Source organism: Scyliorhinus torazame, chromosome 13 (genome assembly GCF_047496885.1).
Source record: "Scyliorhinus torazame isolate Kashiwa2021f chromosome 13, sScyTor2.1, whole genome shotgun sequence".
Lineage (NCBI taxonomy): Eukaryota > Metazoa > Chordata > Chondrichthyes > Carcharhiniformes > Scyliorhinidae > Scyliorhinus > Scyliorhinus torazame.
In genome coordinates, this window is record NC_092719.1 from 193,887,676 (window position 1) to 193,905,600 (window position 17,925).

General features: G+C 44.4%; 1 protein-coding gene across 1 annotated transcript in view; it reads left to right on the forward strand.

Annotated features, from left to right (window-relative positions):
* The window catches only part of stab1 (stabilin 1), a 416,947-nt gene that overhangs the window by 218,811 nt on the left and 180,211 nt on the right, over window positions 1-17,925 (forward strand). The window contains exons 27-32 of the mRNA XM_072472659.1: window positions 846-941; window positions 1,062-1,109; window positions 2,798-2,934; window positions 10,276-10,387; window positions 12,780-12,857; window positions 17,173-17,274. Of these exons, the coding sequence (XP_072328760.1) occupies window positions 846-941; window positions 1,062-1,109; window positions 2,798-2,934; window positions 10,276-10,387; window positions 12,780-12,857; window positions 17,173-17,274 (573 nt within the window). The remainder of the gene's footprint in view (window positions 1-845; window positions 942-1,061; window positions 1,110-2,797; window positions 2,935-10,275; window positions 10,388-12,779; window positions 12,858-17,172; window positions 17,275-17,925) is intronic.

Sequence of the window (17,925 nt, forward strand, 5' to 3'; positions counted from 1 at the left end):
TGGTGATAGACAAAACATTTCCTCATAGCCAGTGTAACTAGAGAATACAATTGATTGAGCCCGAGAGTGAGCCAGGTGGGTGAGAGGGAGGTTCTTGGCCTATTCTTGTAGGCTGTTTGGGTCTATTACCTCCAGACAAGAGAAGTAGATAGTCTTTGTCACAAAGCTCCACGACTGCCATCGTTGCCATTACCACTTCAAAATTAATCAACAGGACCATGATTAAATCAGAATAAGCCAGAATGTTGCTTCCTTGCTCCTTGACCCTAGTCTTTCATATGGAGACTTTTACTTTTGATGGCACCTCTTCCAATGTTTGAGTCAAAAACTGATCTGAACACTCCCTCAAAAAAGCTGAATGGAAACTAGTGCTAGGTCCAAGCAACACATTTCAGCTTTCTGATGTCAGGCAATTATTCAGCAGCTCGAACAATGAAGATTCTTAAAATATGATCAGTAAAATAATTTTATTTTTAGTTCCTTCCCTGTCTTTTCTTAATCCCCTTCAAGTTCCCATTCATGAAATAGTCTGGTCTGTCACTGGTAATGCTGTATACTCTGTTGCTGCCTCTCTAGCAAAGAGAAGAGTAGTCAAGAGGAGACAGGCCCTCTGAGGCCCTTTCTGAAATTAAATAGTACCACATTGTGAAGTGTATCATCTATCATACAGCCCAAGAATTGAGTAGGCTATCCAATAAGAGTTGATAAATGGATGTAAAAGTAGAACTTAAGGTTTTGAAAACTCGCATCCCTGGTTGAGTGTCTCTGCCTAATTTTCAGAAGTATTAACTAAAACCAGTTGTCCATGTAAAAACATCATGAAAGTTAAATGTTTCCGTCTATAGGCTACATGTGAACCTATCGAAAACGAAAATCGAAAGTGTACCTGCCTTAAAGGCTATGCTGGAGATGGGATTATGTGCTTTGGGGACATACTAACAGTAAGTAGAATGTAAAGTCAACACTACAATACCTAATTCGAAGAAGTAATTCAGTATTTTGTTTGCGTCCAGTATTCACTTAATTTGTCATTTTGAAATGTTTCCTTATTTATTTTGAAGGAGCTGGCATCAAGTGCATACTTCTCAAGGTTCAATGACTGGCTCCAGGTATGTGAGTTACAAACAGGGATGCATTCTCAACTGAATGTTTTTTTGAAAATTGTGTTTATTTGCAATTGAAACCCTTTGGATTTTTTTCCTTTAGAGCATTTATTATATTGCTTTTTAGGAAAGGTTTTATTTTGGAGCATTGAAATGATCTGTCACATTTTAATGAGCGTTTTGTTATCTCTGAGCCCGGAAACCCTGAAATCAGGGGGATGAGTTAGTGACGTGGCTAGGTTTCTCAGGCATGAAACGAGCGAGTTCACCCTGAGGGGATCGATGCTAGGGTTTGCCTGGAGGTGGCAGCCGTGATTTCTTTGGGAAAATTTTAGCTGTCAGCAGAGCAGTGAGTGGAGCAGGCCAGGGGCGACTCAATCCCCAGGGGTGAGGAGGGCAGGCTAGCCAGTAACAGTGAATCGCCAAATCAAGACTTGCCAGCATGAGGAGATGGCGAGTGAGGCAGGAGGCTGCCTAGAACATCCCAGGCAAGCGAGGTTAGTGAGATTATGAGAATGGGAGAGTGTGAGGGATGTGGGGTGGCAGTGAGGGGGTGAGGGGAAGAGTTTGAGGGGGTGCGGAGATCGGGGGAGGAGAGTGTTGGGTTGCCAGGGTTGCAGATTTGCAGTAAAGCAATGATCAATTTGTGTATTTTTGTGGCTTGCATCTTTGCATTCTGTGGGGTGAGGGCGGGCGGGGTCAGGAGGGGCATGACATAATGGGGTGGGCGAGTGGGACAGAATGAAGGTGAGCGCAGGGCCTTACAAAGTGTATATCTGTCTCTGCTCTAAGCATTTTGTTTGTTAAATTCTGCAGCTATTTGACAACCTGATGTAATTGTGAGAGTTTTGTTCTTGGTTTACTGGTTACATTTTACAGCTGATAGAAAATATATCCTCATGCCTAGTATTGTCCAGTTTTTCATTCTGAAACAAACGAGCTATGGTTTTCCATGGTTCCAATGCAAGTCCTTTAGAACAAACTATGTCATGGGCTCTGTAGTAAATGCAAGAATTGGCGAACACCAATTAGCTAACGAACAACAATGGGTTCATTAAGAATCCCAAACTATATGAAGAGCACTATCAACGATGTCTTCATTCTCAGCACTAGGATCACAACTGGCTGCAAAAGCCTGCGCTCTGCACCATGATATCCACATTCGCTCCCGATTGGTTGATTGGATCTCATGACCTTTCCGATGCACACGCCCTTAAAGGAGCTAGCTACTACAGCTCCAATCCAGGCCTCATATTGCTGGAGGAATTAGTGAATGATTTCCTAGTTTTGGTAATATTTAAATTTTGAGCCATTGTAAGTAATCTGTTGAGCAATCTTCTGTATCGCCTACTACAATCGCAAATATAAGCTTTATAATGCTTATCACTTACTTACAATAAATGCAAACCATGTTCTGACTGACTGTTTCTTCTATAATTTTTTTAAGGAGGTTACAAGAGGGAAATTGGCATATCCAGGAAGCTAAGTACAGCCCAAGGGCTTCTGTCTGAGCACTGGGCTTGCTATGGTACCAAAAATAGTGTAAAATTACACTCCAGTTCAAAAGGAATAAGGCACACCTCTGGGGATGATCAAGAGAATTATACTGTGACTGAAAATGTAATAATGTCTTTAGTACACAGAATGATTGCAAGCTCACGTGTCCTTTTCCCCCCCCTTTCTCTTTGAAACAGAAATCCATGCATAGTATGGAATTCCCCGCAGGAGCTAATATGACTGTTCTCGTGCCATCAGAGAATACCATAAACAATATGGATGGGGCTAACATTGAATCTTGGGAACAACGGGACTATCTACTACTTGTAGTAAAGTAAGATATCTTTGCAAAAGTAGTCTTATTTTCTTTCATGTGAAAATTATAATGTCTGGTGTCACTAACAGCCTCGTAAATGTATTATTGAATAGTTGATCTATGCACACCAAGTTGAGACCATTTGTCATGTCCAAACTGCTATCTTGCTTGTGTTAAACCACTGTGTTCCTATATTAAGGGTTGTACGGTAGAACCTGCACGATAGGTTCACCTGGGCCCCTGCATGCTAGCTCCGCCCAGGATCCGGGTTATAAATATGCGTGACCTTCAGCTCGCAGCCATTTTGTCAGCTGCTGTAGGAGGCCACACTTCAGAGACTAATAAAGCCTCAGTTTGAATTCAACTTTGTCTCCAGCCAAATTGATCGTGCCTCAATTTATTAGTCTCTGATTCAGAAGATTAACCTCCGGATTAAACCAGATCAACTGCAGCTGGATCCACACGCAAGCGACGGCAGAAAGGACTTTCAGCTCTGGCTAGCTTGTTTTGAAGCGTATATCAACACGGCGCGACCCCTGTTCCAGAGGCTCAGAAGATTCAAATCTTGTACTCCAGACTCAACTTTAAAATCTTCCCGCTGGTCTAGGATGTGCCCAATTTTGCTGACGCTATGACTTGACTCAAAGAGAGTTATGAGCAGAAGACGAACACACTCTAGGCCAGACACGCGCTCGCAACGCGTACTCAACTACCTGGTGAGTCATTCGAGGACTTCTGGAGGGCCCTGATCCCATTAATTCGGGACTGTGACTGCCAGGACGTTACAGCTAAGGAGCACTCAGATCTCCTTATGAGGGACGCTTTTGGAACTGGGATTGGGTTCGATGTTATCAGGCAGCGGCTCCTACAAGGGGCCACGCGCGACCTCGCAGAGACTAAAACACTAGCGTTTTCCATGACGGTCGCCCTGCGCAATGTACAGACCTATGCCCCCAACCGCGCAGCCCACTCCTCCTATGCTGCATGGGCCCCACAGGCAGCCGCCCCAGCGGGGGCGCTACCCACCCAGTACGCCTGTGCTACGCGCTAGCCAGTGATCTCCGAGGGACCCCGATGCTATTTTAGCGACCAACAAAGACACCCCCGCCAAGCTGCCCGTCCTGCGCTGCCCTTTGTAAGGCCTGCGGGAAGAAGGGCCACTACGCAGCGGTGTGCCAGGCCCGGGCACTCATCCATCTAAAAGGAGACCCAGGCTATCATTGAGGCTGTGCGACATTGGAGGCATTAACTGGCCGGCAGGAGATTCACTCTCCTCACTGACCAACGGTCAGCCTTCGTGTTCAACAACACGAAGTGGGGCAAGATCAAAAATGACAAAATCTTGCGGTGGAGAATCGAGCTCTCCATCTATAACTACGAGATTAAGTATCGCCCTGGTAAACTCAATGATTCCCCAGACGCCCTACCCCGGGGTACATGTGCCAGCGCACAGGTAGACCGACTCCGGACCCTGCACGACAGCCTTTGTCACCCAGGGGTCACTCGGTTGTACCACTTCATTAAGGCACAAAGTTTGCCCTACTCCGTCGAGGAAGTAAGGACGATCACCAAGGACTGCCAGGTTTGTGCGGAGTGCAAACCGCTCTTCTCCCGGCCGGACCGCGCGCACCTGGTGAAGGCCTCCTGCCCCCATGAACGCCTCAGCATGGATTTCAAAGGCCCCCTCCCCTCCTCCGACCGACACACGTATTTCCTCAGTGTGATCAATGAATACTCCCATTTTCCCTTCGCCATCCCATGCCCCGACATGACGTATGCCACCGTCATTAAAACCCTTAATTCTATCTTCACTCTGTTCGGCTTCCCCGCCTACATCCACAGTGACAGGGGATCCTCATTCATGAGTGATGAGCTACGTCAGTTCATGCTCAGCAGGGGTATCGTCTCCAGCAGAACAATGAGTTACAGCCCCCGGGGAAATGGACAGGTAGAAAGGGAGAATGGGACGGTGTGGAGGGCCGTCCAGCTGGCCCTATGGTCCAGAAATCTCCCGGCCTCACGCTGGCAAGAGGTCCTCCCTGATGCACTACATTCCATCGCTCATTACTTTACACCGCATGAACGTCTTTTTGCCTTCCCCATGAAGTCCACATCCGGGGTATCACTCCTAACTTGGCTCACAGCTCCAGGAACTGTGCTTCTCCGTAAACATGTGCGGCTCCACAAGGCGGACCGTTGGTGGAAAGGGTGCACCTGCTCCACGCAAACCCACAGTACGCCTACGTGGCGTTCCCCGACAGCCGCCAGGATACCGTCTCCCTCAGGGACCTGGCAGCAGCAGATTCCGCCCCCACACCAACCCCGTCGCCCCCGGCGCCACCCTCCCCTCCCCCACTGCCCCCATCACCCCCCCTAGGACTGTCCGTCCTCCCCCTGCCCACACCGTTGATGAAGAGGATTTCAGCACGCTCCCGGAGTCAACTTCGACCATGACAGCATCAACATTGCCAGCTCCACTTCGTCGATCCCAGAGGACGATCAAGGCGCCGGACTGGCTGAACCTCTGACCAGCCCACCGGATGACCAGAGACATTCTTTTTTCACTGTTCTGTAAATATTAAAGATTGCGAATTGTATATAGTTATCCACCACCCCAGCTGGACTCAATTTTAACAGGGGGTGAATGGGTAAACCACTGTGTTCCTATATTAAGGGTTGTACGGTAGGACCTGCACTACAGGTTCACCTAGGCCCCTGCATGCTAGTTCCGCCCAGGAGCCGGGTTATAAATATGCGTGGCCTTCAGCTCGCAGCCATTTCGTCAGCTGCTGTAGGAGGCCACACTTCAGAGACTAATAAAGCCTCAGTTTGAATTCAACTTAGTCTCCAGCCAAATTGATCGTGCCTCATTGCTTAAGATCGGTTTCTTCAGCACAGACCGGGAATTGAGAGCACTGGTCTATATGGCTTTGTTCCACACATCACGGGCAGGATTCTCCCCTAACCGGCAGGGCGGGCCGTACTGGCGCCGAGGAGTGGCGTGAAGCACTCCGGCGTCGGGCCGGAGAATCCCGCCCCACATCTGTTTACATATAAATCCGCTGAAGGGGCTAAATTATCTTTTATTAACAAGACAAATGGATATAAACATTATTATTTGTTGTAATCAAATCTCTGTAGGAATTAGTTCACACAAATATGAGTGTTATATGTTCTGCATGTAACAGTATTTGTTTCTGACAGTTTTCAACTTACAGTGTGACTGATACTTTTGACAAATTGATTTTTTTAAATTTTAACTCTTTTGAACATTTATTTTCTGGTGGGGAGGGTCTTCTGCTCCTCTTCATGTGTGAACAATACCGTAGATCACTTTTACCTTGTTTATGGGGTGTGAAACATTCTACTGATGGTACACTTTCCTACATGGGTCTTCATCTTTCAGGAGACTGCATTAGATGCACATCATCTAAGACAAATGGCTAGTACAACTCCTATTAATTCACACTAAACCTCTCTGTACAAATATCCTATTTCATGGCATGTATCACATGTACAAATGTGAAGGAATGGTAGAGGTTGGTAGCTTCTCATACTTAGAAGAAAGTTAGCGCGTCCAGGAAGAATGACTGATGCTCTGAGGCCCACACAAATAATATTTGATGATTGTTGACTACATAGATCAAACTTGCGCCAGCTGATAAATGAGCAGTCAAACTGATATGCATTATGTACTGCAGCATTGCGTTAGATCAAAGTGTTAAACTAGAGCTGATCTAATACAAATCTGCTACCAGATTGATACTTTAATAAAGCTCTTATCAGCTCAATCAGAATTCTAATGCACGCCAACACTTTATTGTAATTTTGCAATTGCAACTAAAGTAATAGGAAAGCTCAACTACAAGCCAAGTATGTTAGGGCTACAGACAATTAAGAACATCTCCTAGATGTGAGTGTTAGTCTTGAACTATGTAGCAGTCAGTTCTTTGAGCACACAGATGTGAGCATCTTTTCCTACTGGTCCAGCCAAAACATTGACAAGTAAACTGTTTTTGCCGTCTATTCATGAATACTGATTCAAAACTTAATTTACGAGACAGTTGTGGCAACTGGAATTGTTAACAAAGAGTCTGGGGATGGCTGGGCAACACATTATATGCAGCTATATCTCAAACTGCTGCTGTTTGCCACTTGAATTAGTTAGACTAAACCATGTAATGCTCAGCACCTTGTTGACAAATTGACTATGTTAGTGCACTGAAGTCATGCTTCAAACAATAGGTTCGCTGTTCCAAAGGAGAAAAGTTTATTCGTGCTGCAATGTCACAGGCATGGGCAACTATATGTTAGTGTTAGTGCAACTGACTGATCTTCACAGACTCATAATCACAATCCTTATACTCTTACAAATCTGTGTTGCTTTTCAGGATGATGCACTTTTCAGTCATCTTTTCAAAACTGACTAATATTTGTCAATGGAATTTGTGAATTAATAATCTTATTCAGTAAAGCATTAGAGCAAATATACTTACTGTAATTTTAACTGGAGCAATTTTAAATGTCTGTTACCCAATTTATTTGTTTCCAATTAAGGAGCAATTTAGCGTGGCCAATTCACCTACCCTGCACATCTTTTTGGGTTGTGGGGGTGAGACCCACGTAGACACAGGGAGAATGTGCAAACTCTACATGGACAGGACCCGGGCCCGGGATTGAACCCGGGTCCTCAGCACCGTGAGGAAGCAGTGCTAACCACTACGCCATCATGCTGCCCTAGATGTCTATTACTTTTTTTAAAAGTTTTTTTATTGAGGATTTTTAAGCTATACAAGACAAAGGCAATTGTGAACATACATTGGAAGATAACAGGAGTGAAGTAATAGATTAGCAATACTACAAAGTAAAACAATAAAATAGTAAAGAAGAAAAGGAAAAGGAAGAATTGTATGTACATCGGTTGTGTTTAGCTTTTTACATCGGTTGTGGCTTCTTGGTTGCGCTCTCCAGCGGGTGTTTATTCCCGACCAGATCCCCTACTCTTTTCCATGATGCCGTGTATTTTGTTGTTTTGGTTCTATGTTTCACTGTTCCCTCCCCACTCTCTCTCATCCCCTTCATTGGCATACATGCCCTCGCTCTCTTTGTTCCTAAGCTCCCATTCTGGTGTCTTCTACACCCCCCTGTGTGTCCCCCCCCTCCTGTAGCTGCCCCACCCCGCTCCCTACCCTCTATTTCCTCCCCTAGTCATTTCCCTGTTGCTGATGTCTGCCCTCCCCCCCCACCTTGCCAGGCGTTCCCTCCTTTTTGGGAGATGCGCCGCAGCCTCTCTTTCCTTTATGCTTCTCAGAGCTAGCTTCCCCGCTAGTGTGGTGGCCCCCCACCCGAGGTTGGTTGTGTGTCCTCCCGTCACCTGTTCTCTGAGCTCCCTACCTGCTATTCCCCTTCACCTTTCCTGCGCTCTGCTGCCCTCACTTTTACCTTCTTCTATTTCACCTCTCGTCCCCAAAACGAGGTAGTGCAGTCCTCCACAAAGTATTCATCAAGTTGGTTAACAGTTAGCAAATAAACAAATAAACTTTACACCGCTCTTGTCCAGGGCAGCTTTTGCCCTGTTGAATTCTGTCTGGCACTTGGCCAGGCCAACCCCAATGTCCTGGTAGATCCTTATCCAGTGCCCTTCTCAGTTAATGTTCTTTGTCTGCCTCGCCCAGTGCAGGTTTCTTTCCCGGTCATGGTACCGGTGCATTTTAGCGATTATCACCCTTGACTGTTCTCCGGGGCGAAGCGACCAGTGAGTTCTAACTATATCTGGTGGGTTGGGGAAGCTATGTCTTCCCACCAGATTGCCCAGCATTTGGACCATATAGTCCATGGGGTTCCCACCTTCAATACCCTCCGGTAGGCCCACAATCCGCAGTTTCGGCACCTTGATCGGTTTTCTTGGTTGTCAATTTTTCCCTTCAGACTCCCCTGTGTCGCAACCAACCTTGATATTTGTGCGGCGGTGAGACTCGTTGTGCAGCGGGTAGGTCCTTCTCTTTCTGGCGAGGCCCGGGTTTTGCCGCGTCGTTCGTCTACTGGCTCAGCTATTTGTTTCATAGAAGCTTTCATAGAATTTACAGTGCAGAAGGAGGCCATTCGGCCCATCGAGTCTGCACCGGCTCTTGGAAAGAACACCCTACCCAAGGTCCACACCTCCACCCTATCCCCATAACCCAGTAACCCCACCTTACACTAAGGGCAATTTTGGACACTATGGGCAATTTAGCATGGCCAATCCACCTAACCCGCACATCTTTGGACTGTGGGAGGAAACCGGAGCACCCGGAGGAAACCCACGCACACACGGGGAGGATGTGCAGACTCCGCACAGACAGTGACCCAAGCCGGAATCGAACCTGGGACCCTGGAGCTGTGAAGCATTTGTGCTATCCACAAGGCTACCGTGCTGCCCACTTTTTTTTTTTTTTTTTTTTCAATGTGGACCACGACTTGGGGCTGCTCCCCCTCCCCCCTAAGGACCCGGAAAACACGATCCGAGACATCACGTACCCTTGCACCTGGGAGGCAACATACCAAACGTGAGTCTCTCACGCTCCCACAAAATCTCCTATCTGTGCCCCTGACTATAGAGTCCCCAATTACTAATGCTCTGCTCCTCTCCCCCCTTCCCTCTTTCTCCCTCTTTTCCCCTTTAGTTTCTCCTGGATTTTTCCACTTCTAATTTCCCGCAGCCTCTGGAGTGGCTATTGTTTCGCATTTCCCTTCACGTTGCTGATGTTTGAGGCTTGGGGATGTTTTTTCCTTCGTATTAGCTGGCTATTTAGAGTTCAAAGAGCCTATTTTCAGGTTTGTGGGAAGAGAGCCACCTGATGTGTGACTTCTCAGCACATCCCCGTCACCGGAAGTCCCCATGTCTATCAGTTTTAATATGTATAGTAAATAAACCTTTCCTTGGAGAGAATGTGAACTTGCAATTGCTGGCAATGTAAAAAATATAATTAATGTTGAGTGAATTAATAAACCAAATCATTCTTCGTCATTTGATTATTGCATGATTTAATAGCAATAGTTCACAAGGCAAAGTCAACATTTAAGCTTTATTCAAAGTCCTGTTTACAATTTTAATCAGGTCACTGATCTTTTAATAATCTCCATCCTCTTTTCTGTTGTTGATGAAGAGAATGCAGTGACAACACACAACAGACAACAAAGAGAATTAGATCTTGTCTCGTGTTGTTAAAAACTGCTGAGTTTAATTATAGTGCTAATTATTTTCAAGATTATTACTGGTGCTTTATGGTTTCTGGAGCTATGAATTCCAGCTCTGTCTGAGAAGGAGAAACCAAACAAACATCAGCTGCTGTAATTCTAGCACTTGGTATCTATCTATAGGTCACATTTTATTATGGGTAGACTTACCACTGATGATTTAAAAGAGTTTGAAGGACAGAACTTATCAACTATGAACATGCTAACCATGTTATCAATCAGGAATGACAATGGGGTAAGTAAATGGTCTTTATACTTCATGTTCAATGCATGATGTAGTTGAAAACTCCTTCCATGAAAGACTAATGCGTCATCCAGTCTCCCCACCACCCTGAGCCTCCAACACAGGCCTTGCTCATTTTAAATTTAGTTTTAAGAAAATAAAGATTGCTTTATCAACAAGGAGTAAATTTGAGGTGTAAGGTTAACTAGACCAAGACTTAACATAATTAATAATTGTAAGGAGAGCAGAATGATGTTTTGCTGCTGCTGAACATGCAGTTAGATTTAGTTTTACCTTTCACTCCAAGCATCCGTCCCAGCCTTTCATTGTTGCCAAGAAACTGTGCTTTTCAGGAATTTTTCCCACACTACTTCCTAAGTCCTGACATGGGTTAACCTCCATCTCCTACTGTGTTTCCTCCAAACCAGTTTACAAGGACTCCTGGACGATAAAATTACAGTTAGAAGAATTTATATAGTACAGTGCAGTGCGGCATATACTGAAAGGGAAACAGCTCCACATTTATTTTGATATTTTTGAAGGGTAATGGAAAGAAGTTTTTGCCATTTATAAAGATGACTGATTAATTCGGACTCTGATGTGAAGGCATTAGAACCTGGAATCTGATCAAAATGCAATTCACTTAATGGGAGCATTCCACTAATAGGCATTGCTATGTCCAGTGTGGACATGGAATGCATTTAGATCATTTGCTGATGAACCATTTGCATCAACGGCGCTGTATTGACGGCATTTGAATGTGTATGGACTACAAGGACACAGTATAGAGGAATTGTATAGTTAACAGGATTGCATTCTGTGCATGTCGCTGATAGTTTCACTGCCCACATGTTTGTTATTTCACTCATGTAGAAGTCTGGCTGGCATCGAGCTCCCTGAGATATTTTAATCTTGTGCCAAAGGTTCTCATATGTCACTGTGTCTATCGTGCTCATCAGTTACCGGTCTTCTTAATCCTTGAAGAAAAAAACATAACTCACTCCCACTATTTGTTAGCTGTTCTTTAGAGTAAAGTAGCGTAAATTAATTCCCTTTTTTGTTGTTCACAATACTAAATGTCTGAAACTCTGGAATCTTTGGTCTTCCAGAATCTACCCAGGCCTAAAGGACTGATGGGCCATGGGCAGGCGGAGGGTGGGGGGGAGGGGATTGCTGTAGGCCCCCTTGGTCCCACTTGGAATTTAGGAGACAAACGGTTTCATATTGTGACCCTAATGTAAGTGGCAGGGAGTATGTCCTGGAAATGTGCAAACTTCACACGGACAGTGACCCGGGGCCGGGATCGAACCCGGGTCCTCGGCACCATGAGGCAGCAGTGCTAACCACTGCGCCACTGTGCTGCCCTTACCCTCGCTAATATAATATGGTACAAGTGTGTCCAGGATATTTTAACTTACCCGAACATTTCTATTCTCAAGTTTTAAATATTGCCTGGGAAAGGAGCTCTATGTTCCAAGGTGTGTAACCATTCTTTGCTTTTCCTCCTGGATCAATACTTTGAGAATATTATTTCCAAATTGAACAAATGGAATGTTCCTGTTTTTACTTTTTCTAGAGTCCAATCTTAGAACATAGAACATACAGTGCAGAAGGAGGACATTTGGCCCATCGAGTCTGCACTGACCCACTTAAGCCCTCACTTCCACCCTATCCCCCTAACCCAATAACCCCTCCTAACCATTTTGGACACTAAGGGCAATTTAGCATGTCCAATCCACCTAACCTGCATGTCTTTAGACTGTGGGAGGAAACCGGAGCACCCGGAGGAAACCCATGCAGACACGGGGAGAACGTGCAGACTCCGCACAGACAGTGACCCAGCGGGGAATCGAACCTGGGACCCTGGTGCTGTTAAGCCACAGTGCTAACCACTGTGGTACCGTGCTGCCCTAATGCTACCGTGCTGCCTTAATGCTTTGGTGTCTTCACAGACATCAAAGCATTCTAGCAGTTTTCCATTGCAGCTCCCCGGTAAATGTGAGCTTCTAGGGCCACTGGCTCACCAGATACCCTGTGACTGCATCCAGTTTGCATTCTGCACCTTGCCCATGTGAGTAGGCTATGCATAAGTATGAGCATGAGATTCCCATGTCAATTCATGCAAAATGAATTACACTGGCAAAATGCAGCTCTATGTTTGCAGGAGTCAGTCAGACTGGCATTGTGTTGGGACAAGATAGTCAGCGCTACAATGAGACCGAAATAAATGGCACTCCTTAACAAGAATTTCAAACTAAAATTTTTCTTCAATGGGTGCAATACGAACGATTTAATGTTTTCAATTTCATTACGTACAGACTGGAATTAATTAAAATTCTGATCAACATTTACCATCTTTGAATTGTAAAAAGTAATTAAAGTTAATTATAACATTTATTTTCAGACTCTGACTGTTGGTGGGGCGAGAATTATTACTCCCAATATCCCAGCAGTGAATGGCTACCTCCATATTATTGATAAGGTACATTCTCTACCATTTCAAATAAAGGTTTCTAACCAAGTATGACTTAGGATCTGTGTGCTAATCTCATAGGAAGGATATTTTTTTTAATCCAGGTCAACTTTGAAGCGTTTTAGCAAATGTTAATGAAAAGATTTGCAATAATGGAGTAACTTCAGAGATCTGTGGCATTTAAAAAACAATTCTCAGAACACAATTCAAAAGGATATCATTCAAGATTGGAAAGGAGTGAGATTTAGTTCTTCAGTGCAAGGATATGTGTTAACTACCACCGTTCTTCCCACCCCATTCTCCCATTTTCAACATATTTCTGCAGCCAAGCATATAATTATCCTTTTATCTATATTGAACTTGTCATAAAACTGTATGACAAATTGAAACCAGCTTAATGGAACTGCTGGGCTCTATTAGCCGATGCTGGGCCAGAAGTGATTTTCCTGACTTGCATTTTGTAGTTCAGAACTCACCAAAGTCAATAAAAAGTAGGTCTGATATTTTTAGCATCGTTGTGTTAACTGCATGTAACATCAATTCAGCTTTCTACATTTGCACCCTGATTCAGCTTTAAATTATATGTGTACAAGCAGTCCTTGGAGTTACGATATAGTTGGTTCCTGGAAACTCCATTGCAAGTCGGAACCATTTTTCTGACAGGAGCAATGTTAAAAACGGGCAATTCGTTCCGACAGTGGGACAAGGCAGCATTTTTAGCAGAAAGTTGTAACCTCATTTCCGGCAGGTTTTAGAAGTTCATCCCGATGCGTTCAGACCTCTGCCGGCAGGCCACAGTGACCGACCTCCGTAGCTGGCTGCAACAGGCTTCAGACCGCAGTCATGAAAGATCCCATTGTAATCAATGGCAAATCAGCCAGTGGAACAAGGCAAAATATTTACTGTCAAATTTCTCCGTTTTCCATAACAGTTTTCCAGTTTCTGGGCTGTAGCTCGGTCAGGCTGCACACTGTCCACAGGCCTCAGCAACTGTTCGCCATAGCAACCTTCTGGCTCGGAGATATGGCCAGGTGCAGGGGCCCAGTCTTTCAGCATCTTCTCCAGGTTCCCAGAGACTTTTTATAGTGCAGAAGGAGGCCATTTAGCCCGTCGAGTCTGCACCGACCCTCCAAAAGAGCACTCTACCCAGGCCCAAGCCCCGTCCTATCCCTGTAACCCTACCTAACCTTTGGACACCAAGGGTCAATTGATCATGGCTAATTCAGCTAACCTGCACATCTTTGGACCGTGGGAGGAGGCCGGAGCACCTAGAAGAAACTCATGCAGACACGGGGAGAACATGCAAAATCCATACAGTCACCCAATGTCGGAATCAAACCTGGATCCTTGTTGCTGTGACGTAGCAGTATTAGCCACTGTGCTGCTCGCATACAAATTTATAAATCATATTTATAAAAATACATAAGATGGGCTGGTGTGGCATCGTAAAGTCGAAACCGAAATTGTAAATTCAAAACAGGGTATCAATTTTCAAATGTTGTAAGTGCTGTTTTTCGTCACACAAACATTGTAAAGTCAAGGACTGCCTACGTATATATATGTACATATATTATATTTATAAGATTCACATATATAATATCTTTTATATAAGATTTTGTTCTAAAGGCAAAGGTTGCAAGAACTGGGAGATAAGGCACTTTTCTACTTAATTCGTGCAGAAAAGCTATATGTAGCATGAAGCTCCCTCTGCTGCAGTCTAAAATTCCCCAGGACACCAACATCAAAAGAGCCTAACTACACATGTGTAAAATTTGCATTGTCCAGTCCAGACTTACTTGTAGTCTCGCTGAATCTAATAGATAATGAAGTTCAAATTATGGGGGGGGGGGAGGGTTACATGGTGGACTTGTCTGTAGGTCTTGATTCAAACAAATCTGTTGCAATATGATATGCCTGCACCTTTAAAGAGATCTTTTGTAAACTGCTGTCAATCATTACTACCCCGACAAAATGTGATGATTAGTCCCATGACGTTTAGGCAGTTAACAAGCAGCATATGTCTGCATATGGTCTTATCTTCAAATAAGGAACCCACACTATTCTTTTGCCAATTCCTCTGTATGATTGGTATGTTTGTGTCAAAGAAAAGAAGAAGAATGTGACAATGTCAAGACAATTTCGCAAAGGATCCTTACAGCTAGCAGAGGGAGAATTTCATCTCATCAACCTCCACTGGGTTTCCACCCAGCTCCCACAGATAAAAGAGTTTTATTCCAAACTATTACGTCATCCAAAACCTTGAAAAATAACAATATTGTTCCAACACAGTGAGAGAAGTGTTGAAATTCAGTCCCATTATTAGGAGACACATTATCATTAACACCCATCACATGGTAAGGCATAGTTGAGGCTAATAGCATAGATACATTTACGGGGAAATTAGGTGAGCAAATAAAAGAGAAAGGTACAAATGGAAATATTGATAACATTGGATTGAGAAGGACGAGCTTTATGGAGCATAAAGTGAAGCATAGACAATTTGGGCCAAATGGCCTACAAACTCTATGACCTGGAGTTTTGCTCGGTGACAGTGGGGAGGACATGGGTGGATGCTGTTTTGAGGTCAGGAAACCCAAAAGTGCAGGTTTCCCAACTTCAGGAAGTCTTTCAAGATTTTTCTGTAGTGAGGTCTAGTAGAGTGAACAGGAGATATTGGATTGGATTGTCCGGTACCCTAGCCGCCTGTGTCTCGGCGGCACGCTGTTCGCTGGCAACAGGATTCTATATTCCCGCCGCTTGTCAGTAGAATTTCCCATTGAAACCAACCCACGCTGCTGGGGTAGTCAATTAACTATTGTAATGCTTGTTTTCATTTTAACAGTCATTTAATCTTTATTCATGTCAAGGTAGACAGGGTGCTTATGTGGCAACGATCCTGGGTCCGGAGCAACAGGAATGTTTCCTCCAGACCCAACAAGTCTATCAATAAACTGGCTGGAAATATTCCTGTTGCTCCGGACTGTTAAAATGAAAACATGCTTTTGCCAAGTGTACACAGTTGCTGCGGCTGGGCGGGTGCAGTATACCCTACCAGTTACATTATTTGATTTTGTACTTCTCTCGTGTTGTTACCGTTTTTTTTTCTCTTTTCTCCTCCCCCTTTGTGATTTGTGTGTGTGTGCCTTCCCTTCTATATAGATATATATATCATATCCTGTGTACATAACGGCAAATATACTTTGTTCAAAAATCCAATAAAAGACATTTATAAAGAAAATGAAAAATGCACTACAACAGTTAAATGACTAACCTATCTCCTACAATTGTGCAGAGTATTCTTTATTTCTGGAATGATGAAAATGCATTAGAAACAGTTCAGAGAAGGTTTATTTGACTAATACCAGGAATGGGTGTGTTGTCTCACAAGGAAAGGTTGGGGAGGTTAGGTTTAAATCCACTAGAGTTTCGAAGAGTAAGAGACGACTTGATCGAAATCTTTAAGATCCTGAGGGGTTATGGACAGGATGGGTGTGGTGTGGATATTTCCTCTGATCAAAGAATCTAAAACTAGAGGCCACTGTTTAAAAATAAGGGGCCGCTCAATTAGAACAGAGATGAGGGGAAAAAGATATTCTCAGAGGCTCGTGAGTCTCTGGAACTCTCGTTCTCAAAATGCAGTGGGAGCAACGTTTTCGAATATTTTTTAGTAAGAAATTTTACAACACCAGGTTAAAGTCCAACAGGTTTGTTTCGAATCACTAGCTTTCGGAGCGCTGCTCCTTCCTCAGGTGAATTCAAACTGTCAGCTGACGCTCCCGCGCATGCGCCGCCCCAATATGTCATTTCCGCGCCAGCTGGCGGGGCACCAAAGGCCGTTTCCGCCAGCTGGCGGGGCGGAAATCCCTCTGGCGTTGGCCTAGCCCCTCAATGTTGGGGCTCAGCCCCCAAAGATGTGGAGCATTCCGCACCTATGGGGCGGCGCGATGCCCGTCTGATTGGCGCCGTTTTGGGCGCCAGTCGGCGGACATCGCGCCGTTTGGGGAGAACTTCGCCCCATATGCACATTCAGATTGGTTAACTGCCCCACATTCCACCTCCATTAACACTGGAAGTAGGGAAATTTGAAGCAGGTTTGGTTTCTACTTCAAGTTTTTTTTAATGTTAACCTTAAGCCTGACCCCAACCCATCCGTTATTCGGAGTTAGAATTCAGCCCTAAGTAACACTTTATTCTTTGCCATTACTCGTGGTTGAAATTTCTGCAATGTAACATGTATTTCCCACTAATATGTTATAAGGCTCTTACAAAACATAGCTGGTTTATTCAGAGTCGCTTTTTCTAATCTATGCTCTGTTATATTTAGATCTTATTCCCTCCTCCAGAAGATTTACCACCACTTCTGCCAAGCTTGTTGGATCTTCTAGAACAGCTGCCCCAATACTCCCACTTCAAACAATTATTGCAGGTACAACTTAAATATAGCATTCAATTACTGTTTTATATAGTTTTTCCACAAAATGTTTACAAATTGTATCTACGGTTTATTGTAGCATTTCCACAATACACTTGCGAAGTTGTGTGTTTGGCCTACAAACCCAATAACCATTGGTTTCTAGTTATTGGGAAAGGAAAGATACCCTTTCCCCAATTTGTTCCCCTTGCAAAGGTGCACATTCGTGCAGTTATAGATGCTGACAGCTTTCTCACACTATGGATAATTAATTAAAATAGAAAGTAAAAAGGCAGATGGAAAAGGCAAGATAGTTTGTTTGTACACAATCAATTCTTGAACAAGATCTAAATTTAGTGCAGGCAGGACGGGGTAAATGGCCTCTACCTTTGCTGATGTTTCTCTGGACAGAATCTTCTGTATTTAGAAGATTGTTGGTTAGAGGGACCATTTTCAGGTTTCAACCCAGATGGTGTATGTATTCTGCCTGCCTATGAGAACTTCCAGGGGGTAGCCAATTAATGGACTACTGCCATGAACCCCATCCAATTAGGGATGAGGGTGGCCTGCAAAAGCAGGAGAGCCAATGGATCACCCAGAGTTGTAGATGGCCATCAACCGCACCGGGGGAGGTGGGCACCGCTGATGTAGGTGGATAATTGCCAG